Source organism: Musa acuminata, chromosome BXJ2-4 (genome assembly GCF_036884655.1).
Source record: "Musa acuminata AAA Group cultivar baxijiao chromosome BXJ2-4, Cavendish_Baxijiao_AAA, whole genome shotgun sequence".
Classification (NCBI taxonomy): domain Eukaryota; kingdom Viridiplantae; phylum Streptophyta; class Magnoliopsida; order Zingiberales; family Musaceae; genus Musa; species Musa acuminata.
In genome coordinates this window covers 38,501,133-38,528,649 of record NC_088341.1, presented here as the reverse complement: position 1 = coordinate 38,528,649, position 27,517 = coordinate 38,501,133, and the positions used below count along the sequence as shown (strand labels likewise).

The 27,517-nt window shown below is 39.1% G+C and overlaps 4 protein-coding genes across 11 annotated transcripts; all 4 read right to left on the bottom strand.

The window, feature by feature from the left end:
- Positions 1 to 1,278: 1,278 nt before the first annotated feature.
- LOC135610760 (glycine-rich protein 2-like) lies at positions 1,279 to 2,304 on the bottom strand. Its single transcript, XM_065105662.1, has one exon. The coding sequence runs from the start codon at positions 2,122 to 2,124 to the stop codon at positions 1,522 to 1,524; it is 603 nt and encodes a 200-aa protein (XP_064961734.1). The 5' UTR covers positions 2,125 to 2,304; the 3' UTR covers positions 1,279 to 1,521.
- A 670-nt stretch (positions 2,305 to 2,974) lies between these two features.
- Positions 2,975 to 9,097, bottom strand: LOC135610759 (translocon-associated protein subunit alpha-like). The gene is made up of 8 exons (XM_065105661.1): positions 8,919 to 9,097; positions 7,601 to 7,759; positions 7,458 to 7,508; positions 6,506 to 6,594; positions 4,893 to 4,970; positions 4,533 to 4,736; positions 3,434 to 3,505; positions 2,975 to 3,245 (listed from the first exon to the last, which is right to left on the bottom strand). Exons 1-8 carry the CDS (start codon positions 8,980 to 8,982, stop codon positions 3,198 to 3,200), a joined length of 765 nt encoding a protein of 254 aa, XP_064961733.1. The 5' UTR covers positions 8,983 to 9,097; the 3' UTR covers positions 2,975 to 3,197.
- Positions 9,098 to 9,589: 492 nt separating this feature from the next.
- LOC103983222 (protein XAP5 CIRCADIAN TIMEKEEPER) lies at positions 9,590 to 14,711 on the bottom strand. Of its 2 annotated transcripts, none has more exons than XM_009400427.3 (12): positions 14,497 to 14,711; positions 13,345 to 13,410; positions 13,195 to 13,259; positions 13,003 to 13,115; positions 11,561 to 11,642; positions 11,370 to 11,446; positions 11,226 to 11,287; positions 11,020 to 11,151; positions 10,850 to 10,903; positions 10,264 to 10,329; positions 10,022 to 10,096; positions 9,590 to 9,885 (listed from the first exon to the last, which is right to left on the bottom strand). In XM_009400427.3, the coding sequence occupies exons 1-12, from the start codon at positions 14,662 to 14,664 to the stop codon at positions 9,835 to 9,837; spliced, it is 1,011 nt and encodes a 336-aa protein (XP_009398702.1). In that variant the 5' UTR covers positions 14,665 to 14,711; the 3' UTR covers positions 9,590 to 9,834. The 2 variants fall into 2 exon arrangements, with proteins under 2 accessions (XP_009398702.1, XP_009398703.1); XM_009400428.3 differs by having other exon boundaries at positions 11,561 to 11,639.
- Positions 14,712 to 21,092: 6,381 nt separating this feature from the next.
- On the bottom strand, positions 21,093 to 26,551 carry LOC135584592 (uncharacterized). 7 transcript variants are annotated; one of them, XM_065105655.1, is made up of 14 exons: positions 26,321 to 26,551; positions 25,701 to 25,764; positions 25,382 to 25,626; positions 24,886 to 25,108; positions 24,751 to 24,808; positions 24,184 to 24,311; positions 23,934 to 24,093; positions 23,525 to 23,819; positions 23,354 to 23,423; positions 23,184 to 23,274; positions 22,968 to 23,071; positions 22,186 to 22,515; positions 21,931 to 22,107; positions 21,093 to 21,700 (listed from the first exon to the last, which is right to left on the bottom strand). In XM_065105655.1, exons 4-14 carry the CDS (start codon positions 25,066 to 25,068, stop codon positions 21,368 to 21,370), a joined length of 1,929 nt encoding a protein of 642 aa, XP_064961727.1. In that variant the 5' UTR covers positions 25,069 to 25,108; positions 25,382 to 25,626; positions 25,701 to 25,764; positions 26,321 to 26,551; the 3' UTR covers positions 21,093 to 21,367. The 7 variants fall into 7 exon arrangements, with proteins under 7 accessions (XP_064961727.1, XP_064961726.1, XP_064961728.1 ...); XM_065105654.1 differs by lacking the exon at positions 26,321 to 26,551 and adding an exon at positions 26,058 to 26,291; XM_065105656.1 differs by lacking the exon at positions 26,321 to 26,551 and adding an exon at positions 26,058 to 26,291 and having other exon boundaries at positions 25,382 to 25,534.
- Between the last annotated feature and the right edge of the window lie 966 nt (positions 26,552 to 27,517).

Below are 27,517 nucleotides of genomic sequence, written 5' to 3'. Positions count from 1 at the left end.
GCACTACCCAATTATCTACATTTAAAAAGCATCATAAGAACATATGAGAATAAGAATCCAAACAAATTCTATATCCCAAAAAAAGAATCCTACCAAAGTAATTTGGGCAAAGGATTGAAGTTGTTCATACCAACCCAGATGACTTCTGTGAAAAAATACCTACTACCTATTATGCTCAACAAAATCAGAGAGTGTATATATGATCCTCCATTCTAACCACTTGCCGTAACAGGAATCTAGGTTATCATAGAAACCTAAACATTATAAAACATATTTCGATAGAACTAACAGAAGTGCATATATAAATTCTTTTAATGTGACTTGTCAAAGGTTTGAAGCAACAAGCTGACAAAAAAAAAGAATGTCATGCTGAAATAATAGTCACAGGAAAAAGGACAACAGAACTAGTTGAAGAAATGGAATATGCCATGCTGGTGAAGCAGAGTAACATGGAACTCACCTGATAGCCATTGAACACAACCATCTTTTGAAATCTTCAACAATGCAACAATCAATACAACACTATAACTTAAATACTTTCCCTTTGTTCCAGCCCCGGAAGTATGCTTCTTGCTGAAAATAAAGTAACTTGAACAAAAAAGAAAAGTGGACACCTACGATGTAAATGATGGTTGACAGAGTCCTCCATTGTATGTAACAATCATGAAGGCAGAGTCATAGCTGTTACACTGTTTAATAAAACCTGACAGCCTAAATTCATCATATGCAAGTATAATGCCAAATAATAACTATTCTGTCCATAGAAGCCTTCATTTCAAGTGCAGATTGCAGTATTCAGTGTATTAAATAGTTGTTCCAGATCACATCAAATAAATACCAAGACAAGGAAAACAAAAGCATGTGAGTTTATGTTATATATACCGCTACTATCAAGAGGCATCAAGTTCTCATGTGCAATACATCACAACCAAGTTCATAATACTCATAAGATACCAACAACTAAAGAAAGCTAATAAGACACAAAGATCCAACCACAATAAGCAACAAGTTTCTCAGAGAATCACCACAACAAAAACCATCTCAAAAGCACAAAGCATCACTTCAGGACATATCCTATCCCATGTATCCAGGCATGAATTCTCTTGGTTAAGTCTCCTACCACACTATGCAGAAACTCTTCTGTCAAAAAGGATTTGCATAACTTGCATCATTCAGAGATCAAAACCACAGATTACTTGCAGTCCCAATCTCAAATCACAGATTAATTGTATTGCATAAAATAACAGTAATACTAACACAACAAGATAACAACCATAATGAACAATGTAGCAAAACAAATTATATAAAAGCACATATGTATAAACATTGTCCAATCTTTGTTTCAAGGTAAGCCACAATCCATCAAAACCAGCTGAACAAAGTTAACAAGCATATCCATATCCATTCCACATAAATAAAGAAGGAGAAGAAAAAGCATGAAACCCAGCACAAAAAAGGATAACAGACTATCATGTTGGGTGAGCAAAAAGAAATGAAGCAAAGCCTGGAAGCGATGCAGCCTCAGACCTTGCCAGGGCATTCCCTAGCAATATGCCCCATCTCACCACAATTGTAACAAGACCGGTCAGTCCCACCGCCTCCCCCACCGTACCTTCTGCTGCCACTGCCTCCTCCCTGGGAGCAATCTCTGGCAAGATGTCCCATCTCACCACAGTTATAGCAAGCAGCACCGCCACCGCCACTACCCTGGTGACAATCTTTGGCAAAATGCCCAGTCTCACCGCAATTATAACAAGCTCCGCCACCGCCATAGCTTCCGCCGCCCCTTCCCCTCCCACCACCGTACCCCCCTCCCCAGGATCCGCCGCCACGGCCACCTCCAAACCCTTCTCTCCGACCGTCGCCGCCGCCGCCGCCGCCCCCCTGGACGTTGGATCCGTCGGGACCGGTGACGTCGACGGCCTTGATGCGGCCGTCGTCGCCCTCGGTGACCATGAACTCGACGATCTCGCCCTCAGTCAGGGTACGGTATCCTTCAGCCTTGATGGAGGACTGGTGGACGAAGAGGTCCTCCCCGCCGTCGTCCGGCGAGATGAAACCGAACCCCTTGGTGTTGTTGAACCACTTCACCGTTCCCCTCGATCGGTCGTTCGCCTGCTCCATCGAAGCGGTGGAAGCCAGCCCAGAGATCACCGAGGGAACCTTAACCCTCACGCTAAGAGAGAGAAGAAACGAAATCCGCTCCCCGTCTCACCGATGCTCGTCGAGGCGTCGCTTTCGGCGTGTTAAGCGTACCGTGATTTGGAGCGGGGCCTCCGAGGGGAATCGAAGAAAGTAGATCTAACCGCCAAGACGGAACGGTCGCGAAACTGTGACCGTCAGATCGGCTAAGTTCCATCTTTACCCTAAAAGCTTCATACCGTGTGTTAATAGTTGGTCTTATCGACGCCTCTTCGAGAAAAGAGACAAAAAGAGAGAGGTCTTGTCGGCAGGGGAAATGAGAACGGGTTCCACTGGAGATCCGAAACTGCACAGATCCACACCCGATATTAGGATGGGATTGGATTCGTTATACAAGTCATGGGATCATTGGATGTATATTTAAGACCGAAACCAATCGGATTAGACACGAACAAAAGCTAAAAGAACGCAAGGCTGGACGAAGAGAGGAGACGAACAAAGGACACGGGAGAGAACTACAGAAGGAAAGGATAAGATGAAAAGAAACTCTTTCTTCCCTTATTAACTCTAATTTAAATGGTTATAGATACCATTTAGATAAATAAAAATATTCAAGTGAAGTGCATTTATTCTCTAACAAAAACTAATGCAACAAGTGGACTAGACTGATTAGTGGTCCAATTTTTTATTTTTTTTATTTGGTTCTAATAACTATGACTAAAACTGAGAAAAAGAAGGATGATGCTTTTGATCGTGATACAAGTAAAAAAGAGTAAATAATTGGAATAATTTGTTTCTATAGCAAAAGCAATAATATCAAAAGTGTACAAAATTAAACCCAGTCAAAATTGAGGTTTCGAAATATGTTCTTGTATGGCAGAGGAGGAGGATCAGATGTCGCCGAGTAACGAAATAAAAGGTTGCAGGATGATTCTAAACTGAAGTAAGAAGTACGTCCAGATTTTTTTTACTGAACCCGGAATCTACAACTTGTCAGATAAGCTGCCTCGTCTTGCTCCCCCAGAAAGATTCACTACCAAGAAGAATACCTCAATCTACTTCTTTTTCTTTGATTTTGACAATGACTGCGCATAAGCAGTTCCCTGAACAAAAAAGACAAAGTTGAGTTGTGTAGAATGGTGAAAGAACATACGAATCAAACTTAAAAGCAAAGAACACAGCTGGAAAAATTATACAAAATCCATGAACCAGAGTAATTTCAATAAAATGTTAAAGCAATAAGAGGACAACACAAGTAAACATCCTCCGATTGCAGCAAATTAATATTTACCTGCAACCACTCATCCATGTCGGCATCTGTGGTTTTGGTGCCTACTTCCACCTTCGGAGATCTCTTTGTCTTCTGCATGGAAGAAAACACACAAAGAAACAAACAAAGATGGTTTAAATTTGCATGATGAAATAGCATGAGCATGAGAACATAAAAGTTGCATTTCTCAACTAGATTTTAAGCTTGAAATGGTCAACAGGAATTGATCTCAAAGATGTCAACTATAAACTAACAGAAGATAAAGAATGAACAAGGGCAACATGTGCTTGGTGCTCAGGATAGAGACCATTCTCAGAAAGAAAAAGGTGTTCATATTTTTTTTCTAGTTACATATTTGCATCCTTGAGCTACACACCAGAGCCGAATAAAATAAAAGGTGAATTTTGGGACTGGTACTGTCTTTGGATTAACTAAGCTCTACAAATTGCATGTCATCCAGGCAATGGCTTCTAGGTTTTTGTTGCAATTCAGGAAATAGTTGTGTAACAATCTTCAAATACATGAAGGTACTGACTTAAAAAGTAATTTCTTAGAAGTGAAAAAGGATGCCACTATTATTTCACAATTAAACATACAATTTAAAAAATGTAACTCACCTGCATCTAGGATATACATGCATACATATCTTATTCTGGTAAGGTATGATTGATTAAATTGAACTCTCAGAGGCTTTGGTAGCAATTGGTCAACTCCTCCATATTTAAAAAATACATTACATACAGTGTCTACCAAATGGCCCTTGACAACATAATTTCAAAATAATTTTAACCCTTGTTTACTTCCATTAATTATTTTGGCATACTCTTGACTTGATCCACTACTATAACAACAATACTAGACCCTAGTTTAAAAATAGATACCGAAAATAGTTTCTTGCACTAAGAAACCAAACTTATCAAATGGATATGTACAAGAAGAGTTCAAACTTTATGTGAAACTTGAAACTCAGCAGAAGTACACTTGCAACGGCTTCAGTTATTCTATACTTCAATATGAAAAATATGCTAGAAAGATGCAATTTAGCAGCATTAATTATCTAATCAATAAAATCTTGTAACCAATTAAAGGTTCACAGCAAATGATCAAATAATTAAAGTACCTTTGATAACTGTTGAATTTGACCATATGCCCAGAATCCCAAAAGACCAATCAGAGCGACTCCAAGGGTCAAAAGAAAAACTGACTCAATGGTTAAAAGACCTCCAGCTTCTACAACTTCAATGGTGCCATTATAGAAACAATTCTGATATGGTTGCTGATCAATCTCATAGACTACCGTTCCCACTAAATCAAAAGAGCCAGGCTGCATAGCAAATCTCTCATTGAGTGCATAAAGGATTTGCATAAGAAACATACAGTAGTAAGAGAAAGATAAGTGGCTCATAGGAAACATGTATCTCGACAGGCATGAAACTATTGAGAATATCTCAAATCTCAATCACATAAATGAAGCACTCACCTGCAAGTATCTGCTAACAGCAAATACATATGGGAAGGTAGCTTGAGTAGAAACAGGTACTGTTGCATTATAGAACTCCTGCAGTAAGATATTAACAGAAACACTTACCATCACCATTTGGGATACCAAATAAAGGACAAGAAGCATAAGTGATGTAAGACTGACCAAAAACATGCATATGTTTCATGATATATGTGGCAACAAAAAATTGACATTACAAATTCAAGAAAACAAATGACCAATACTTTCATCACAGGGAAAAAAAAAAAGTATGAAATAGTAGCAACAAAAGCATGTCCTTCACAAGATGTTAGGACATCAACAAGGCAAGCTGATAGCCATTGCTCTCCTAAAATAGCAGCTGACTACAAGTTCAATTAATTCTCACCTCAATTGTGGGAAAATTCAGAAATGGGTTAATCAAACATAACAAGTAACCAAAAATTGTAGCTCATAACATCACTAGAAGACAAGACTTGACTAAAGTATGATGCTACAACCTGCATTGATCATAACTTGCAAGAAGCTACAAATTTGTCAGCCAGAAAAAGAAGTCCAATTTGAAGTTTCAAAGTCCTTTGGATCAATTTGCCAAGCTACCAACTTGTTGAAGTAGAACATGTTTAACAAGTACTTCTGCAATCTGCATATAACTTTTCAGAAATTATGATGACTTGCATTTTCAAGCCAAAGCATCAGAGTAGAAGTAAGACTTAGAAGAAGACAACAGATCCGCTCTAGAAATCCAAGGACTAATTAACTTGAACTAATAATGAAATTTGCATAAAAACCTTTTACATGTTGTAAGCCTGTAAGTAGACCAAAATTTCCAAGGGTTATTGCTGATTCTGCTTGTTAGAAGCTATTTTCCAAAGTTGATGCTTCATTTCAAGGTGATGACAAGCAGAGAAATGCCATTTAAGTCGAATGATGGTTACTTATAATTCTCAGCCATCATCTAATCATCTAGGTAAAATATTCATCCAAAAGACCTCAATGAGTTGTCGAGATCCACAAACAAGAAAAAGAAGACAAAAGCAATTTAGGATTGGTCAGAAACATAAAATCTGACAAGAGATGGCATAGAATGACATAACTGTTAATTTGTTAAGTTCATCTAGATTCTAGTGCTGGATTTTCTTTAGTTATGGATGGACCGCAATAAACAGATTTCAAACCTTATAAAGCAGACTACTCTAAGAATCAATAAAACCTGACCATATGGTGATCCAACAGCAGTAACAACTTGTTCCAGTCAGTTCAAATGTATGTTATTCGACTTCCAGTTGATTTATATGCTCGCTTACAGTCAACATTGAGAAGTACAGAATACTAGCTATGAATCAAATAAAACTGTACACAGTTACACATGATAAATAGCACTCATACTTCTCTGAGCTATCTATGGACAGGGCAAAGAAAAAGTTCAGGGGTAACATATGAAAAAAAATTTGATGCCAATACATGATAATATGCATATTTTTTTAACCATGGATAACATGACCAAGATAAATGCAGCTAAGCAGAGATAACACATGAGGGGATTGTATGTGATGCCCACTATATAGCAATCATGCTGTAAGTCCATAACAGGCATCCAAATGGATACACACCTGCACAGTAAGATTCTGCACAAACATGTGATGATCAAACGGGAGATGAAGGCTAGCATGTATAGCAACCACTTTTAAAGCTGCTTCACCTGCATGTTTTCCAGATGATAGCATCAATTATATGCATATAGTACAACAGTTTGAATAAGAAGAGAAGCTTATACAAGAGGCTTGGACAAAAGCAAGGTCTAGGGAATCTCGGTATGCAACCTTACCTCTAACAAAAATCAGCTAAATTGTCACAGAGACAACAACTTATCAAAATGAGCAGGTACACATCATAACATGGCAGCAAGGACTAAAAAGTATTATGGCTGAAGGTAGAATATGCCTATGGCTTGTATAGAGAATACTGATGTTGTGCACAAAGACCAGTGATATGTCAGATTCATTGTTTTGTGTGTCACTTGCAAAACAAAGCAGATAATAGAAGATAAATAATGGGAAGTAGTTTACTCAGCTTCCGCTACCTCATATGGAAAATCTAAATAACCACAGGAAAAAGGATGAGAAACTGGAAACAACATCAGCAAATCAAAATAAATCAAAAATCTACATATCCGACTCACAGTTTCCAGTTTATGCTTGATAACATAAATATAAGATAGAAACAAATTCGTTCCTGTTTCTGCTACTTCATCTAGAGTAGCCTGAAGATATAACAATTGTTTTATCATTGAAAGAGAACTATAAAATATTACAACTGAAAATCAAAGATACACTGCATATATTGACAATAGCAACTTATATTTGGTTAGACTGTCAAGAACCAGAAAAATTTAATGTGGTAAAAAAGCAAATCTGGCAATACAGAAGATCTTAATTACGAGTCTGTACTGCATTAAGAGTACACAACAATAATGAAACAAGCAAAAAAGTCAATAAGAGGATAGAAATGCAAAAACTTAGTGCTGAATTAGGTTCAGATTTTAAAAAGGCAGTAGGAATGCACCCTCATTATGTAAGCCAACCAGTAGTTCAGTTTCTTCTCCTGCTGGTACTACTGCACGGACAAAAAGATAGTAGAGTGGTTAAAATGAAAACTAGATACTTTCCTATTTGAAATAATTGGCTATTACCAGAAGTAGTACTTACATTTAGCGGTGTTCTTTGGGAATACACAGACCGTATCTATTCCAGGAGCTGGATCCAGAGCTCCATCAAAAACTTGAGTGTCATCACCAACTATGCCAAGATCGCTTCCTTCAACAACTTCCGCTGCGGCAACATCCTCATCTGACTGGCATCTAGCAACTGCCAGAATTCAGAGAATAGATAGTCAGCAAAGGAAAATCAGCACTCATAGACACATCTAACCTAGTAAGGCTTCAAGAGCAACTTGAAAGTATGATCTTTAAGTCATACAGTCCAAGGGGGGGGGGGAATTCTATTTGTTAAGTGACTATATTATAAGGAGCATCCACGTCAGCATCCTACCTTAAACAATGAACAATTAGTGAAAAGGGGAAAGAATATCTTAAGATGAACTAGGACAATTAAAGTGAACCATCTGATTTAGTTCAGGCATGGTTGTTTTATAAACACCACAAAATTGTAAATAATGTCATCCCAGATCCTTTTGAAGAGAGCACTGCTCATGCTAGAAATATTTATTCCATGGACAATAAACCAGAAACATTGGCCCAGGGCATCTCTTTGGTCACAACGAGCCCTAAAAACTTTTGCAGAAAGTTTTTTTTTTTCCTACCAGTGTAGGTATGTCTGGAGAGAGCAAAGTAGCAGAATTTCATAAATATTTCCAGAAAGTGAGCTTGTGTTTATATCAGCTCGGATCGAGGCTAAACAGTGGTGTAGCTTTCTGTAGCTCTCGCCTCTCGTTCTTGCTTTAGTATGTCTGTTCACCTGTCCATCCTTTTTTCTTTTCTGTGTCCTCGTTGATACAAGCCCCCTTTTTTTAATCCATTTCTCCTGTATTCATTTCGTCTCGGTTGGAAAGTTAAATCTTCTCAAACCCCACAAGGAACTTCCAACATAGCGTTCATGGTGTACAGTAAATATCCAATCAATCGGAATTCCCATGGTATAATTCCTCGAAGGACATAAGCCTTCAAATTTAACATGGATCCATTCCCTAGAAAAAATCCCGATCTATGGATCATCTAAACAGAACCGTAATTCACACTGGGATGAATAAAGGTAACAACAATAATCCCTGCAGATCTACAATATCCATGAGTGCAGATCAACTAAAAGACCCAGAAAAGGGAGAAGAACAAGGCAATCAAGAACAACCTCCTACGCAGAACCAAACAAACAAACCGCGTCCAAAAAATTGCCCCTCAGTCGTAACAATAGCAAGTACAACACCGATCGACGAGTTCCAGCCCCAAAAAGACACATCGGGATTCAATGAGCGCGAGATCGGATCGTTCGAGGACATCGAAGAGAATACCTTGGACGAGCGGAGACGCGAGGAGGAGAAGCGCGATCAGGAACGAGCAAACCCTAATCGCCATGACCAACGGCGAGAGCGAGGGGCGATCGAGGAATCGGGCCGCAGCCGTTCGATGGAGCCTCGAGAAGAGAGTGATGCGAGAGGTCTGAACAGATGCCAGACTAAGAAGCACCCTCCCTTACGATCATACGACAGGGGATCCTTTCCAAACATGCCGTTAAATGCAACTATGCAATTCGCATACTAACACGGATCCTATTGTCATCCGAAATAACGGCCGTCATAAATGCCTATAACGGATTTAATGGGTTTAACCAAACCCGAGTCTTCAAGCGTTACTTTTCGAGGCCAGTCCTAAATAGCGGCTGTCAGATAACTTGCAATTTTGGGCCTTGGATCGGAACATTTAACACGTTATGGACCGAAACGTATACCCAATAACAACCGTTATAAACGCTTTTAACGGATTACATGAGCATGAACCAAACCCGAATCTTACGATTTTTTGGGCTCAACCCAATCACCAGCAATTGAACCAATCTCCTGCTGCAAAACGGAAAGGAAAGGATCCATAGGAAGCTGGTCAGGTAGCCATTACAGATGGAATTGAAGCTTGGAAACCAACATGCAATGGAAAAGCTTGAGATCCAATGACAGCAATGGACTCGTATCAAATGCATACTTTTGGTTCATAGAGTTCCAAAGAATTCAAGCACAATCACAAGAATTCCACACTCAGGACAAGCAACAATATCTGAAAAATCTTAGAGTTCCGAAGAACCTAAGTCTAACATAGCTTCAGATTTGACACAGTTCCGAGTTGGTAATACGTCAACAACACAGAAGGGATTCCAAGTGTTGCTTCAAAGATAGATAGGGTGAAAGCACACAGCATCCGAATCCAATTTAGAGCTTAGTCTCCATGGATGGTATACCGCTCCCATTTTTTGCTAGGATCATATATCTAGAAACAAAAAATTACACGGTTAGATAGATAAAAGAGCCATAAAAATTAGCCAACACGATAAAGAAATTTAGTAGTTTCCCTGAAATCTTAAACAATGATGAGCACAAGATATTAGCTAAACAAAGAGGGGTACCTCCCATCTCGATGCAGGGAAGATATGCTTATTCTTCTCGTACCAATGTCTCTCGACAACTTTTCCAGCATGCGACTGCAAATTGGTGAAAAACATTATCATAAGAATGATCAAGCCTTTCTATTGTCTACAAAACTTCTTGAAATTAGATTAATCTCCCGACTTCAATGACATCAACAGACTATCATCCCATAAGTTACCCACTAAACAGTTAAATGAGGCAAAAGGAAAGTATACTGCACCTCATCTTTCTCGATGGTTGCATCAGCAATGGTTCGAACATCCTCATGAACATCAAAGTGAAAAAGCTGCAAATGTTAAACAGTTAAGATCATAAATTCCTATATCTCAAGGTGCCAAAAGTATATTTTGTTCATCAGTGAAAAGTACAAATAAATAAAATCCTCATGTAACATGTTATTAGGGACCCTTTTTTCCTAAAAATGTCAGGAAAAGCACCAATACATGCAAGATCAATATTTTTTGTTCAACTTTCAACTATTCACACAATATGGAAAAGCTCATCCCAAGAATTGATCCTGACAACCTTTATGATCGTTGGGTTAAGAAGTCAATGACATGAAAAGGGTGCTACCAGATAGCAAGTTATGCCAATGACAAGGAAAACTCCATCAATAAATTGTAGCTCATATATAAATTACAATGATTTACGAGTGATACTGCTGTAAAAAGTACAGATGAAACAACAGTATAAAAGGCTTCACAAAGGATGCACAAATAAAAATAGCAGCAGCAACAGTCCAAAATATCAATGAGAAAAAAGAAGTCACAAAACAAAACTGCAGTTATAGCAAGAAAGATCATTACCGGTCCACTTTTGCCCCTTGCTTTGTTGATAATTAACTCATAAAAACTGTGTTGCTGTCAATTTAAAAACAAACATAAGAACACAAAAATTAACTCATCGACCACATTTAGACGAAAGACTAAATTAAAACCAATAGTAAACTACGAAGGGTTGTGACATAAAAACACACATGAGGTATGATCAGGTCTTCTTTTACATAAAGAAGGTTCTCCACTGATGTTGTTCGAATCTCTCGAAACTCTGGTGCAAGTTGCTGCTGAACAGCTCGGAGAAATTCTCCAATAGTGTCACCTTTGCGAACCTAATGGTTAATTTTACACAGGTTAATAGCACACCTTGAAAAAGATCATCTATGATTAATAGTGTTAAACTTGCCTGGATAATCCTTCTGTGCCCTGCACCATCCCAGTAACTATATGTGATTTCTAGAGGCTCATCTGCAATATTATAAAACCAGCTTAGCATTAATGTTTGGATTAACAACCCTAACAAAGCAATGGCGACAAACTCCCAACATACTTTTAATTAATTCCTGCTCATGCAGCCACTGCCGCCGTAATCGTTCCCGTTCTGCTTGTTCCTCTGCTTCTCTCTCCCTGAAAGATTATCCTTGCCACCGGCACAAAGTTTTAAAACAACCTAGAATTGAAACAGACATATTTTGGTATCGCTTAAAATTTCACCAAATTCAACCACACATTATGCCATACCTATCGGGCAGAAAACTTGTTTCAACAGTTGGGTCCTTCCCAAGATTCCCATAACCAAACTTCCTTTTATCATGGTTCTCTTCTGAATGGCAGAACAGTTTTCAGCAATAGGATCAGAACTAAGATAATATAACCTTTTAAGAAGTACAATCAAGACCAACAGAATAGAAGCATAGCCCATGTATTGTTTCATTGGTAGTATGCCAGGGACAAAAGAGTTAACTTGGGCTTCAATTATCACTCAGCACGGACTCATTTTATCTTTAACCATGACTAGCTAAGCATATACAGGAAAGCAACTGGTATTTTATGGACAAAATTGGATACACTGCCAAGGAAGACAATTTGACAGGCTAACTGCTTTGCACGAAATTGATATGATTTAAGGGAAGACCATGAACACCTGGAGAATGACAAGAATCTATAGTGACCATGCCAAGGCAAAAATTCTAACTATAGTGATAGGCTGGACCAACGTCAGAATCAAAATAGGAATGTCTTTAAATTTGACATAGATGAGCATTAGATAAGAGTTAGTCAATATATCATTTTGCAGCTGTCACATTATTCTGATATACAGTATATAATTTATGCACAAGTTGCACTATATAAGTAACATTCAGAAACCAAGAACTTGAAAGAGAAAACAGCATCAAGGTATACATTTTTACACCTAGACATACACAAATGTAGTTATGTAGTTACATCAAAGTTGATATCATGAAGCAAAGATATACATTTTTACACCAACAGCAAGATATAAGTACTTTAGTTAAAACCTTGCAGTCACAATCATGGTTTCATATATTGGACCAACATGTACCAACCAGTATTTACTGGTCTACTAAATATTTATCGGTATTCATTTTTCTAATTAATATTTTTCTATAAATTTTAATGATAAGGATGATATACTGGTACCATATTAGTCTAACAAGTCAAAATTGTACTCGACCAGTATTTAAAACATTTGTCACTTTAAGCTTGGAAAAAATCGTGTGCTCCAAGTTAATGGGTTCAAAGGAAATCCAAAAATTAGGAAAATACAATGATCTAAAGGATGGAAACAAGTGCATGATGCACTGAGGAGCATACATTTGTTGCGTGCATAGGAGATGAAAAGGGTAAGTCCAACAAAAAAAAAGGATTCAAAACAAAAAAGCTTTGGGAATGTTTGCAATCCTAATCGTTGTCAACACTAAAGAAAAATGATGTGCATGATGAAGGTTCATAAAGCGGTCTAAGACACTGCAAATAAGACTCTAATGACTAATAAAAAAGGAAGAACAAGAAAACATCCAGCATAGAAATACATTTTTTCTTTTCTAAAAAAATACAGAATAGATTGCATTCACTTAGGCAACTAGGAGTTCTCAGACAATGTGACACCTCAAACCTAGAATAACACACATACTGGAAGATGCAAGAGAGCATGAACTTACTATTTTCCATGTCTTCCTCATCACTCCCATTATCAATTTCATCGAAGAAGGACAAACGTGAATCTCCCTTTACCCTCCTCTTTTTCCGTTTTTGCATCTGAAGTTCTTCCTCCCTGTGACAGAATATACAGAATATGTTAACTTAATAGGACATTTAGGAAATAAAATGATCGTGCAAAGACTTAAACTCACTCTTGCTGCATCTTTTGAAGCTTCTCCTTCTCTTCCTCCTCGATTTTGTTACGTATATTGACCCTCTTTAAAACAAAATGAAAATTTTGGGATGTGTTGCATATCAACATAAAAAATGAACAAATGAGCAATCCAATTATTAGATATTACCTTCTCAACATATTGTTCTCTGGTTACTAGACCAATTGTTTCCTTCTTAAATGCAGTCTCCAGAATCTGGCACCCATTGTATATTCAAATAAAAAATGAATCAGGAATGAAGAACCTTTTAAGCTGACCAAGAAATACTTCGAAAACTTTAACATTTACTATCTATGGAAAAAAAAATTGCAGGTGGTGAACCAGTCATCATTGAAATATTTTAACAGAATATTTTACCACTATGATTCACAAACATCCAAGTGAAGATTATTCAAGTGGCATAGAGTAAGCACATACTATCCAAAATCATAAACCCTAAAGAGTGCTGGATATTTCTGATCCGCAAAGCTTCATTCAGGTTGAACACAAGCCCTCTATATACTCTTTGCAGAGCTTGACATTTGTCATGTTTATATCAAGGTTACAGCAGATCACTTATCTATCAGGTAAACAATCTCAGTACATCCTATGTGGTTGCTACCAGTCTAACTTCTCAACTTGTTGGGCTCTGACTGTAATAAACCAGATATTCCTTCCAATGTGTGGAAGCACTCTCTTATAACCATGAAGCAACGGCAGGGTGAGCAGCCTTTTCTAAAGCCAGCTTTCATTACCCTTTTTTCTTTTCAGTTGCCACCCGTCCTCCTATCCACGACATGAACTTCAATATAAACGCATGCATTAAACCATCTTAAACATATTATAAACACAAGTAGATTATGTGACGTTTTTTTATCCTCGGTTCTTAGGGTTTGAGCAAGTAACCAATTTCTAGTTTTATTAACAACATCTTTTTTTCATAAATATGAAGAAGAAATGCTTTCGTGATCTCCATCAACATGATAGAATGCTAACGCAGCCGATAATCACATGCAGACACCTTCAATAGATTATAGTTTCAAACATAACCATGACAAAATCTAAAACCGACTTCAGATATGAGTAAAAGATGTACTCTGCGTCAATTAAATCGGAATCCAAGAAAACCAAAACCCTAATGCTCCGATCTTTTGCAGATTTCTCGAAAGGGAAAAAAGGTGCCGTTCATGATAACAGGAGAGGGAAATCCTAATTAGCGGGAAGGCAGAAGACCGAAGGGTTCATCTTAAGGGAGATGCAAAGGAGGAGGTTGAGGAAAAGCTAAGCGGATGGAAATAATACCTCTGAGGTGCCGGAGCCGAACTGGAGGAGACCGGACTGGCCGCCGGCGGAGGCGTTCTTCTTCCGCTCCTCGAGCTTCCGGCGCTCAACCTCGCGCTGCTTCTCCAGCCGCCGTATCCGCACCGCGTCCTGGGCGGTGCCCACGTACCCATCCCCCATACCCGACATCGTTCTCTCTTACGTGAGGCCCCTCCTCCCCCCACCGACGATCGCCCCTACTCGAAACAAGCCAAGTTAATGGCAAGGGTGCTATTATGTAGATCAACAAGCACGTGAAATGCACGTGGTAAGTAATCGAAACCCACGTCAAGGATCGGATTTCCTAATTGAGCACAGACACGGTTCAAGATTTTCACCACACACCGTGAAGAGTACGTCCCATTGTCTAATTATGGCAATTGTCATCGTTTTGATTGGCAAACCTATATATGATGTGGCAGACTCAAATCAATCCAGAACTAATCTACCTGTACAAAGTGCAACCCTAACCCAATCGCTTAACCAAACGGAAATCAAGTGACATTATTAATAGAGGAATGTAACTAAATAAAACAGGATAAGCCTAAATTTAACTAATAGGAGTATATTATCAATTAATCATCATCCAATATATAATTGATCATCATTCACCCAAAAAAATCTAGAAAAAATTAATTCCAGTAAACTTATGCCTCCCATTGTTTGAGGCATTCGATAATATTACTGACTCGATAAAGCATATTGTAGCTTTTCATGCTCAAATGTCATTGTATGTAACTTCAGACTGTATCGCACCTTCTTAACCATGTTAAGAGATCCGCACAGGAATGATACGCTTGCTTGAAGCCATTTTTCATTGATTCTTTTGCCCAACTCACGAGGGAGTTCAAATTTTACTTCCTTAAGAACATGCGCTCGAGTCCATCGATAGCAATGCTTCTCGGACTCAAATAAGGAAAGGAGAAAACACTTGCAAACTTCATCGCTCGATTCACCAATGAAATTCGAGGTATGATAGATACTTATCTGTCACTCATAATGAGACTCAAGTTCTCTCATCTCTTATAGTCGTTGGTGGAGAGGCCATCGACGATTGTACCAAAGGTACTTTAGAGGGCCAATTAATATATTATCATCAATGCAATGGTCTCGGGTAAGCATGAAGAGTCATACAAGACACTAAAGCAAAAGCGACCATAATACACCTTAACCTCGAGGTCACCACGATAAAGGAGGAATGAACAACCCATGTTACCTTACCCAAGGTTTGAGCTAATCCCCCTAAATATGTCTAGAATTAAAGTTTTTCTATATATAAAAAAGAAGGAGACTCTTGAAAAACCCTCACTTGATGAAGACTCCATTGGTAAAAAGAGACGAGTCCAAATACTACTGGTTCCATTGGGATTACGGTCACAATATAAAAGATTACCGTGACTTGAAAGAACAAACTGAAGAACTCATACATTGGAGACACCTCAAACAGGTCGTTCAAAAGTACCAGGAACCCTCACACTAATCTCAGTGATCAGTGGAGAGATAGATTTGATGTCATCATACGTCATTATTGATGGACCCTCCTCAGGAGGAGATAGCTTCTCGAGTCATAAAGCTTATACCCAAGCTACTATTGAAAAACACTAAAGGATGAAGGGTGACTTGGAGATAACATTCAAGGAGGAAGAGACGGAGTGCCTCGACCCAAACCATGATAACACTTTAGTAGTTTCCATAAGGATGATCAACGCTTGAGTAAAGAGGGTCATGATAGACATAGTAGTTATACCGATATCATTTACTTTGATGCTTTCCAAAAACTCAAGTTCTCTATTAACGACCTTACCACTATGACTTCTTCGTTGATGGGATTCACTAGTAACTTTATCTCTCTTCCTGGAACTGTGAGCCTGCATGTCACATTCAAAGACGAGCTTTGCTCTAAAATGATACTAGCTAGATTTATGTTGGTGGGTATCCCCTCGACATATAATGCAATTATTGACTAATCTTCGTTGAATAGATTGAGGGTGGTGGTGTCAACTTACAATATAGTGATGAAGTTCTCGATAAAAACTAATATTGGAGAGCTAAGAAGAAACCCAAGGGAGTCATGCCGGTGCTACCTGACAGCAATCTCCCTACCGAAGAAGGTCTAATCCGAGGTGTCACCTATGGACCCTCGAATCTTTACTAAGTTCGTCCTATATCTTAAGCTGGTGGAGCCATTGATTGAAGCACTCCTAGACAAGGCTCAACTTGATCGAGTTGTCAAAGTCGCAGCGGCACTTTCTGAAGAGAGACGGATACAACTCATCAACTTGCTTCAAGAGGATGTCAAGGTGTTTACATGATCATCAAGAGATATGTTGGGAATGGACCTCAACGTAGCTTAGCATCACTTGAATATTTCTCTCGAGGCACGACCAATGGAGTAAAGGCATTATAAGTTTGCTCTTGACCGTCGGTAGGCAATTAGTGATAAGATAGAAAATTCATTAGGAGTAGGGATTATTATCGAGATGCAGTATCCGTAATGGTTCACCAACGTTGTACTCATTAAAATATCTAATAGAAATTGGAGGATGTATATTGACTATACCGATCTCAATAAGGTGTGTCCGAATGATAGCTATCCTCTTTCTCATATTGATTAGTTGGTTGTTGCTACCTTGAGTCATGAGCTCCTCACCTTTATAGATATATTCTTAGGATATAACCAAATCAAAATGACACTAGAGGATTGGGAACATACTTTCGTTATCATCGACCAAGGCACGTATTGCTATTGAGTCATGCCATTCATATTGAAAAATAAGGGAGCGACATCCCAAGGGATGGTGAACAAGATGTTCAAGTATTAAATCGGGAGAAACATTAAAGCTTATATAGATGACATTATAGTGAAGACCAGTACAATCGACTCACATTTGATGGGCTTAACCAAGACGTTTCAAGTTCTAAAGAATCACTGGTTCAGCCCCTCGAGCCTTTGCCTCAACAATAAGCACGGGTCTCCTCTCTCCTTCTTTAGTCCCTCCATTTCTTTATGGAGATTATCGATTATAAGGGGCTATTGGTGAAGAAAAGAGCCAACATCTTGTACTCAGTCAATAATGGCCATGATGTAATGATGATGCTATAAACTAAAAACAAAGGAGTAAGTAATGAGGAACTGAGAGTGCTAATTATGACTTATTAGCACTTCATTGTCGATCAAAACCTTCGAGGGGGAGTGATAAATCTACTTTATCACCTCCAAGCATAAGGACCCTTAGTAGTATTGTTTCACGACTATGTTGTCAGCCTATACTTTTTACTCTTCTTGCAAGCCCTCCAATCTTGGTTGCACCAGTGTATTTGGGGCTATGCTCGGTAGGTCGATTATTTATAATATCATAAAAGGCAGGGACTTGCCCTTACACAAGTCAAAACATTAACCATTATCTCTCTCCTCTTTTCCCCAAAGAGGACATTGAACTTTGGGGGCTCTTTAAAAATGTTGGTTCCTTGAAGGCAAGAGTTATTTTATTTGGTTCCTCTGTAAGATTCTGCTCCTCTCGAGTTCTTCACCCCGTTAAGAGTGGGGCACCTTTCTCATTACCTTCTTCTTCTTTGACTTGTCGGTACTAAAAGAATAATCAAATTGAGTCAGGCTCGAGGCCTTGATGGACAGCTCATGAACAATAACCAAAGGAGCCGAAGAGGCTACCATAGTGCTTGAAGAGGAACCAATTTCTTTTTTTTTCAAAGCTCAAAGATCAATACTTGTAAAATATCAAAATCACAAGGCTATACTGGTTAATTTTTTTAAAAGTATAAAAAGAAGTAAGAAGATAAAGTATTTAGGTCATACTTCGAAGAGCCAAGTTGAGACTCACATCGATTAGTCAATCCTCGTCTATTTTTTGGATAGGCTCAAAAGCAGAGAGTATATCTCTCAATCGAAACACTTGATCTACCTCCTCATCTAATAATAAGGGAAGTGTATTATCTATAAGGTGTGCCGACCATGTGAGACTGAACATCTAATCTCGACCCGAACCTATTATAAGGAAGAAGTGCTTCTTCAAACCTTTATTGTTAGAAGAGGCACCACTAACTTTAAAGTCTTATCAAGCAATCAGGTAGTAGCCACATTGACCTTGCTTAGTTGAAAGTAGGCAACAAAAAGTTTGCATGTCCAAGTAATATCGACATGCCAATATTCTTCGATGAATACTACAAAGTAGCATCACAAATTAGTTGTCATCTATGAGGGTGATGCCCTCTATCATTGTAGGCAAGACACTATCATTGGGTGGAGGAAAAAATAAAGTCCTACCTCTAGAGCATTAGAAAAGCAAAAGTACCTAAACATGAGGTCAAATCGATGGTGACCGAGCTGAGGGATTTACAGATCAAACTCGGTTTGGATGGAATACCTAGTTCGCAAGTAATCCATGAGTTGTGCACTCATCATTGAGTCGTACATATTTTTTATAAACTCTAAGTCTTAAAGAACTTTCAAGTTCACAGGAATTGACTCCCTCGACGAGAGGGAGGTTGAGACTTCCTCCACCCTTAGGTTGTCCAAGGATGGAGCATCGACCCCTTTGACTATCTAACAATCATTAGATCGAGAGGACCTAGTGCAAAAAAGGACAAACATCGTGATCTACGGAGGCAGAAGAGCAGGATGTTGGAAGACCAAGGATTTGTTGAATCAACGCATCAGAAAGACGAAAAACCCAGAAATCGACTCACCTTATAGAGAATCGGGGCTAAGCAAAGGTGGCTCCTAAGAGGGCTTTGGAGGCTCAAATGAAAGAATGAGCCTCACCCCCCATGGTCAAGAGGGATTTATAGGAAGGTGATCAATCTTTCTCCTCCTACGATGATGGCAAATGTCTTTTCGGATCAATTCTAAAAGGACATTGATTGATGAAGGGGCACCTCAAGAAATGTAAAAATAATCAATGTGTGAAGATCATTTTAGAAAATATAAAAGTGACCAATATGTGAAAAACTTTACCTGTTTCAGAAAAAACCCATCACAATGGGAAACAAAAGGAAAAATGTACATGAGACATGTAAATTGAGAAAACCCGACCCACATTAAAAAAAACCTGTTACGACAATAGGCATGCGATATAATATACCCAAGGCACATGAGTCGGAAAACCTGACCCATGTCATAAGCAACTTATCACGACGAGGGTACAAGATAAAATGTGCCCAAAGCGCATGAGTCAGGAAAATCTAAATCATGCCGAAAGAAATCTGCCACCTTTCATGACGAGAGGCACAAGACCAAATGTGCCCGAGACACATGAGTCGAGAAAACCCAACCTTAATCAGAAGAAACTTATAACGACGGGAGATACAAGGTAAAATATACTCAAGGCACGTGAATCAGGAAAGTCTGACCCCCTCCTCCGCTTGAGACATGCAAATTGGAAAGCTGGACTCCACCTCCGCCCAAGGCATGGAGGTAAGGAAGTTTGACCCCCGCCTCTGCCTAAGGCATGGGGGTCGGGCTTCTCGACCCCCACCACCGCTTAAGGCGTGGAGGTCGGGTAACCAAATCCCCACCTCCTCCTTAGGCATGAAGGCCGGGAAGCTCGAACCTCGCATAAGGTGCAGAGGTCGAAAAACCTGACTCATTTGATTAATGTGCATCCCTCGACAATATGATGAGCAGGTTGGTAATGGATCATCACCAATAGCGCAGGGGGAGACGATCCTAGACGAACGTGCTAGACAAACTTATGTCGAATGATACCAGGTGCATGATGGACTAGATGTGTTAGACGAACTCATGTCGGATAAATTAAACATGCCACTAAGTCGATAATGGGTTGAAGATGTATGAGCTCAATGTGTCGAATGAATCAAATGTCGTACTTCAGACCCCTCTAGTAAGAGCCCCAAAGCATGTCTTGGGAGGGAATGACAAATTATAGAGAGTACACTATCAATTAATCATCATTCGACACAACCGTCACGTGGTGTCTAAGGTGGAAGGAGAAGACGATAGTCATCCTTTACTCATCTGTGCATGTGGGCAAAGGTCTAAAACACCCCCCTCCCCTGTTATCGCCCACATAGACAAGAGGCTAAGATAAGATTATTGGAGATTAATAAAAACTATATCCCTATAAAATATTTTATTAATTTTATTAAATATTCTACCCATTTACTATCATGTATAAAAACTCATTTTCAACATTAACTTGAGCATCAAAGGGATTAGATTATCAAAGGGATTAGATTAAAAAATCTCTAGACTTTGATCTTTGAGCAAGTGACGTTGAGATCAACGACTTGAACACTAATAATAAAATTGTTCTTCTCAAATTTCTAAAATAATCTCTTCAAAATATAGAAATACAAATACATATTTATAGAAAAGTATCGTATAACCCAATCTTTTATATGAATATAAGTACAAATAATCAATCAAATATATGTGATGTAGACAAAATTCAAGTTCTAAGGATCAAACATCAGATAAGATTTATGAATCATCTAGTCTCACCTCCGAAAAATATTTACAAAATAACTAATATGAGAAACGAATAGATTAGATGAAAATGGATGCTCTTTTGTACCATGAGCAGCATTTTTTTTCCTCTGGCTATGAGAAAAGGCCTGTAACTCCTTTAACTTGATTATAATGTCAGATATACAGCAGAGAGTTCTTTCTATAGCCCACTGCTTTAGCATAAAAAAAATAAAGAGAACAGTAGCAACATTGGATCATGTTTGCTCCCTGTTGTACAAAGTTTCACCTAGAATTCAATGAGCAGCATCTGGTGAGCCAGTAGTCCATCATCTTGATTAAGCATATCTCATGGCTTACATGGACGCAAGCCCGAGCTTAAATGCCTTCATTCCATCTGATCACTTGTCTTCAGGAGCGACTCGTGCTGTACAGCAGCTGAAACTGATGGGGATCTTTGTGTTGTCTCCTGCCGTGCAGACTAAGTTGGTGGTGGTGCTGCTGCTGCTGAGGCTTTGGTTTGGAGGATAGTGACGAGAAACCTTGCAGTTGTGTAGAAGGAGAGAGAGAGTTATGTATTTGATCATTCTGCAACACAGCAATGCCCACTGGGGACCTATAGCGTGCAATATGAGCTTGACATATCTGTTGCTGCTGGTGCTGCTGCTGTGAATTGCCTATGGTGTTGTTCATTTGTGGTCCATAGAACGGGTTGCCTGCATAATGTGGTAATTGTGGTTGCACCTACAAAGAAAAACAACCATTTAACCTCCAAGAAACCTGAATCAAGCGAGAGAGAGAGAGAGAGAGAGAGAGAGAGTATCTGAACAGGATAATAATCAATAAAACCACTTGTAAAAAATGATCCATAACGGCATAACAAATGAAATTTGAATTTGTGATGATCTCCACCAATTGATTTTAATACTAAACAGCAATTTGTGGAAAATGTTATTCACAGAGTTTATGAGTACCTGTTGAGTAGCTGGAGCAAGTAGCTTCTCTGGGTAAGCTGGAAAATATGGTACATGAGAGAGTGGGAAGGGAGCCTGGGCACGGAAAAAGGGAGAATGAAGCTGCACAGGAGCCTTCACTCCATTTGCAGTACTACCAGCATCACCATTATTGGATAACGAAAGAAAATCACAGCTCTGAGGAAGATGCAAACGGCAAATCATTAGGAACAGCAAGTGGAAAAAGAAAAACAGAGGACAATTAATAGAAATTACCTGCTTTTGTTTGTACTCAGTTAAGACTGATGATATGTGAGCTGAAACAAGTCTTCTGTTACATGAAATTTCATTTGTTCCTACATGTTTGCTCCTCTCCACTGTAGAACCATAGATAGCAGCAGATGCCACAATTTTCAATCTACTTTGTAAACCAGCTCTCTCATTGTTTACTAGTTCACATGATTCCGACCCAACCCTGGACTTTGAGTCCTCAGATGGCAGTATGAGTGTGTGCTGCTGCTCCTTTTCCTGGTAGCTTTTTATCATATGGCTTATGAATACATGAACAGCACACTTTTTCCATAATGGTGTTACATCAAGAGGAACCTGCAAAGAGAGAACCTACTGATGCAGCTACACAAATACAAGACTACCAATAAGGCAAATGAGGTGTAGACTCATGCAGCTACACAAATAGTCGTAGACTGATTTCAGTTTAGATACCTGACCGAATGAGGTGTTAAACAAGATGCCTCAATTGAACCTTAGTAACAAAGCTTTAGTACTCGAGTACTAAGAAAAATGCCAAAATACATGGAAATGATAATTCTCTCATTCTGGTAAAAGCAACAACTAAACCTACGAGCAATCAAGAAGACTGCTATCCTGAATATAGCAAACTAGATTTGATACTTCCAAGCAATTTGACAGTGTCAACTAAACCTACAGAAGTGATGTAGTAAACACAGCATGAATGTATGCTAAGCTTGATCTCAAGACCAATGTACTACATCTCTTGAACTATAAAAGAGCAACTTTTTATGTAATTCATAAACCACCTTCATAGTTGGAAGATTAACTTCTTTTGAAGTAATACTAGTGGCAGGGCCAGGCCAAACTGCAGAATTGCTTGAAGAAAGCTGAATATGGGGCGGAACATTTCCTGACAAATATATCTGGAGGTTACACAACAATTAATTGAATCATAAGCCAAACATAAGATGATCAAAATTATTTTGCATGTGGTATGTTCATCTGTGATATATGATCAATACCTTTCTGGTACACAAGTTTTGTACTGCTTTCACTGTTATGCTTCAAATATTGAACCTCATGTTTCAGTGCAGCGGATCCAACACATCCATTCTGAAAGCAACGAAAAAGAATTCATGTCACTGGATAAAAAATGTTGAACCTTAATCTGAGGTCAGGGATTCAGCATTACTGGTTGTAACATTTCTGATTTGCATGGTGGAAAGGCTATGATAGAACCACATTGAGTAGGTTGCAGTGTTCTGCACAGAAAGGAAATAAATGGCAAATTGAATAAGAAAGACATCAATTTGTTAATTAAACATTACCAACTGAAATATAACATGAAACATGCAGGATCTACCTATTTTCAGTACAATGACGAGGCAAAACTCCTGAGGGGCTCAAAAAACTTTGAAGATTTCCAGGAATATTTTCTGGGTGCACATTTTCAGATAGAGGAGTTATATGACTTCCAGAATCAGGGGCTATACTCAAACCTGAATCAATAGTTTGCATTCCAGAATTTGTGTCAGGTTGCTTGGAAATAGCATGTTCATCCTTCATTGGTTTTTCTAATGTCTTCTCCAAACAAAAAGAGGGACTCTTAATTCCATTGGTAGTGTTTTGTTGCAAAAGATTTTTGTCCTCTTTCATAGCTGTTGAGTAAGATATTATACTTGAATTCCATCCAACAAAAGTCAAACCAAAAGGAATACACACATAGGAATCAATGGATAAAGCAGTTGAGCACGAAAGCAATAAAAACTCGCCTTCCGAATGAGTTGTTGGGGTAGCAATATTATCCTGGTGATTCTCGGAGATTTCCCTGTCTTTATCGTCCTGAATTCTCTCTTTAATAGGTAGAATTCTGGATAATGCACACAAGGCTTCGAGTACTTCCTTTTCATCCTCAGTTAATGAGCCAAGCAGCTTTCATACAGAAAATAAAAGTCATTTATCTCGGACCTGTGGGCATAAACCAAACAAACATCAAAAGAAAAAACTACAAAAGAAACTGACCACATTTTGCTTGCATCTCCTTCCACCATTCCCATGCAGCACTTGGAGCCCATTAAAAGTATCATAGGGTTTCTTCTTTGCACCTGGTATTGCAGGAGAAGATGACTGGCTGCTGCATTTATTGATAGCTGAAGCAGAAAAGATCCAGGGATCGTCAACCATACAGATAACTTAAAACAGCCAATAATATAGGACATCCCAAAAACTTTCTTAAGTTCTAGCAGAGCAGCCACATATACCATGAATCAAGAAGCAGAGATTATACAACTCCATATAACTAACTCACAGTGCTTGGAAAAACACAAAAAAAGAGTTGAAGGCCAACTTGTAAAACTTCTTATATTTAGAAAAGCTCCTAAAGAACTATAGAGTCCCTACATTTTTTTGGTAAGGACAAGATATAACTACTGCACACGCACAAAGAACCAGAAAGTGAAAAGACTAGAGATTTCTGGCATCAAGCTTATCCTAAACATAAATAAAGAACATGCAATGTATTAAAAAAGTCATAAAGATAAGCTTTGAGGAAATAGCTTTAAAAAAGCAATACACAACACTTAATGATACCTGATCTCAATTTCCTTGGCACGGGTGAAGGATCAACAGCATCACAATCATCAACCACCTTTTGAAGTTTGAAATGAGTCACATAAAAATAGCTAAAAAAAATCAATAAGTAACAAATAAAGGGGAAAATCGAACCTTTCCATCAAGCCTAGCTCTCTTCCTATTAGTTAGACTAGCGGAAGTGGGAGTAGTAAGCATCGGCCAAAAACGTGCACCTTCTTCTTCCGACCTGCCGCCGCCTGCTTCTCCCAATGCCTCGTTATGGCTCAAGCTCCACCTTGAAACCCTGCTGACCTTCTCCTTCTTCCACCTAACCATCTCCGAATCTCATTTACTCCATCTCCACCACTATAGTCACCTTTGTCACTCGAAACCGCCAAAGATCAGAAAGGAACTAAAGAATTAACGACTGGAGCACCAAACATACCCAAGCAAGGGAAAGAAGGAAGCAGAGCATGCAAGAAGACAAAATAACAAACAAGCTGGTCCGCACACGTTATCCAACGGAGAAGCAGATATGACAGCAAAACAGTTTCTTGGTTTAACTTCATAAAAAAAGAATCATCTCGGTACTCCAGAAGTAAATAGAAGAGAGGGCAGGGGAATTAGAGGAAGGGAGACTGCCAAGTACCGATACGCGAGGAGGAGCCAGTTGGCTGTCCCTTTGTGGGCGAGGACCTACACGCCGTGCTTCTTCCACGCGTCAAATCTGGCGATCCCTTGCTGTCCTTATCCGACGACCCATGCCCTCATTGACCGGGCGATCGGATCTTCTTCTCCATGGCTACTTCCAGATGAATTGGATGATAGAGGAGGGAGAGAAAAGGATTTTTATCATTCTTCTGGGAGTTTTATGACATATCCACCATGAAGACGCTTCAAAGAAGCAACAGAGAGAGAATGAGATGCCCGGTGGGAGTAATAGGAGATAATATACAAGAAAGAAGTACCTCTTTGTCTTATGGGAGCCTTCACTTGGAAGAGAGAAAAAATGTCTTCTTCTTATCACCTTGGCTGCAGATAACCGAGACCGTAAACAAATAATAAGCTAAGATAAGCGAAAAACCAGCAGAAAAGGAACAAGGAAAAGGAAAATAAAACAAAAGGAGATGAAGACGAAGCCAAAGGTAGAAGCAAGAAAGAGAGGAGGGACAGAAAGCTTCGTCGTATGAGCTCAGAAACAGAGAAGTCGGAGAAAGGGAGGGTTTTCTTTTTGTTGTTCTTTTGGACATTCATGGGATCGTTCAAACAAATACGAGGCCAAAAAGAAGTCGAATGGAAGGAAGCCAAACAATTAATCCCCCAACCTCCAACCAAGTTGCGAAAAAGTAGTCCCCAAAGCCGCATCCACTGCCTCCAGATTACTAAACTGAAGTGAACTCCACTCGCAAAAGAAGATATAGTAAATAGAAGAAGAAGGCCGAAAGAAAAGGAAAAGCCTTCACAACCACTAAAGAGAGCACCGAGACTCATTCGTCAACACTTCATTGTCTTCCACACAAAGGAACCCTAACAAATAGGGCAAAGCCATGCAAGAAAACCGAAAGAGAAGACAATAATGAGTGCCCACCACAATCTCAAGTAGCAAAGATGCTCATTTTAATTGCTAGAATCGCCTCTTTAAACCAACGATCTAATGAGACAAAGAATCGAAGCTTATCTCCTCCAACATCCGCCGTACTCTGCACCCTGTGATTCCCTCCAACCCTGCTTTAAATGAGCTCGAACTACATCGCCCATCGTCCTCATCTGATCCGACCGCCGAGGGCGGAACCCCACCTGTCCCTCGACGTCGGACGCCTCTCGTCCCGTGGCAGGCGCCCTTTGGCGCACGACTCAGCTCACTAAGAGCTAATGCGCACTTGCATTACAAAAACAATTACTTGCCGAGCGAGAACTTTACCTCAGAAGAATGACATAAAAGGCGCCACAAACACCTCCTCTTTCCGATGCCCCATTCATTATCCACTCCTAGGGAACAGAGAAAGCCTTAACACAGTTATACGCATATTGTATAGTATTGCTACTTTCACTGTGAGAAGATGAAAGCACAGAGAGACAGAGCATTGAAGATGACAGATGGAATCGCTATATGTTGGTATTGCTGCTTAAAGAGAGTCGACTTACAGTGTCCCATTCGCTGTGTGACTCTCCAAAAAGCAAGAAAAGTTACCATTTGTGCCACTTTGCCGTCAGCATGAGTAGTCTTTTCACGAAGGAGGCAGGCGATCACTGTGGAACATAAAGGACGAAAGCAAATGTGTGATTCTTTCCCATGAATTAATTGTTTGATGGGAGAGTTTCTGCATTGTCTAGAGACTGAAGGACTACAATGTCAGAGGATGTGATTTAGTTGACAAAGGATCATTAAGGGTACTGAAACAAATTCTTAACTTGACATGAATCCCGGTACACAGAGCAATGCAAAGTAGTAATAGATAACATAATTAAGTTTAGATTGCCATCTCATAAACTTGTATTGACACCTGGTTATTCTAGCTGAATTAGAGAATACAAATATAGTAGATTTTAGCTGAGCTGATAGTGACCAGAAAGAGATTTCAGCGTATCTATCACATTGATTGTCTCAAAAAGATATTTACGAAGTAACCTGATGGTGCAGTTTGATCATCTTTAGGATGCTGCTCTCTCATTCTTTCTTTTCTAATTGCATTGTCTTGACAAAATCTAACTATCCAAGCATGACCGATACAAGCACCCGAAGAGTCTTTTCTTGCGAGAGAAGAAGTGTTGGCTAATGGACTCC

Bases quoted from the DNA above. Each gene is read 5' to 3' on its own strand.
- LOC135610760 (XM_065105662.1), bottom strand. From the start codon at position 2,124: ATGGAGCAGGCGAACGACCGATCGAGGGGAACGGTGAAGTGGTTCAAC.
- LOC135584592 (XM_065105655.1), bottom strand. From the start codon at position 25,068: ATGGTTAGGTGGAAGAAGGAGAAGGTCAGCAGGGTTTCAAGGTGGAGC. The intron at 24,809-24,885 runs GTTCGATTTTCC...AAACTTCAAAAG, and splicing joins GAGCTAGGCTTGATGGAAAG to GTGGTTGATGATTGTGATGC. The intron at 21,701-21,930 runs GTACTCATAAAC...TTTTCTTTGTAG, and splicing joins TTGCTCCAGCTACTCAACAG to GTGCAACCACAATTACCACA.
- LOC103983222 (XM_009400427.3), bottom strand. From the start codon at position 14,664: ATGTCGGGTATGGGGGATGGGTACGTGGGCACCGCCCAGGACGCGGTG. The intron at 11,288-11,369 runs GTATGTTGGGAG...ATAATATTGCAG, and splicing joins TGAGCAGGAATTAATTAAAA to ATGAGCCTCTAGAAATCACA. The intron at 9,886-10,021 runs GTACCCCTCTTT...TTTTGTTTCTAG, and splicing joins TCCCTGCATCGAGATGGGAG to ATATATGATCCTAGCAAAAA.
- LOC135610759 (XM_065105661.1), bottom strand. From the start codon at position 8,982: ATGGCGATTAGGGTTTGCTCGTTCCTGATCGCGCTTCTCCTCCTCGCG. The intron at 3,506-4,532 runs GTACTTTAATTA...TCTTCCATGCAG, and splicing joins AAATTCAACAGTTATCAAAG to AAGACAAAGAGATCTCCGAA. The intron at 3,246-3,433 runs GTAAATATTAAT...TTTTTTGTTCAG, and splicing joins ACATGGATGAGTGGTTGCAG to GGAACTGCTTATGCGCAGTC.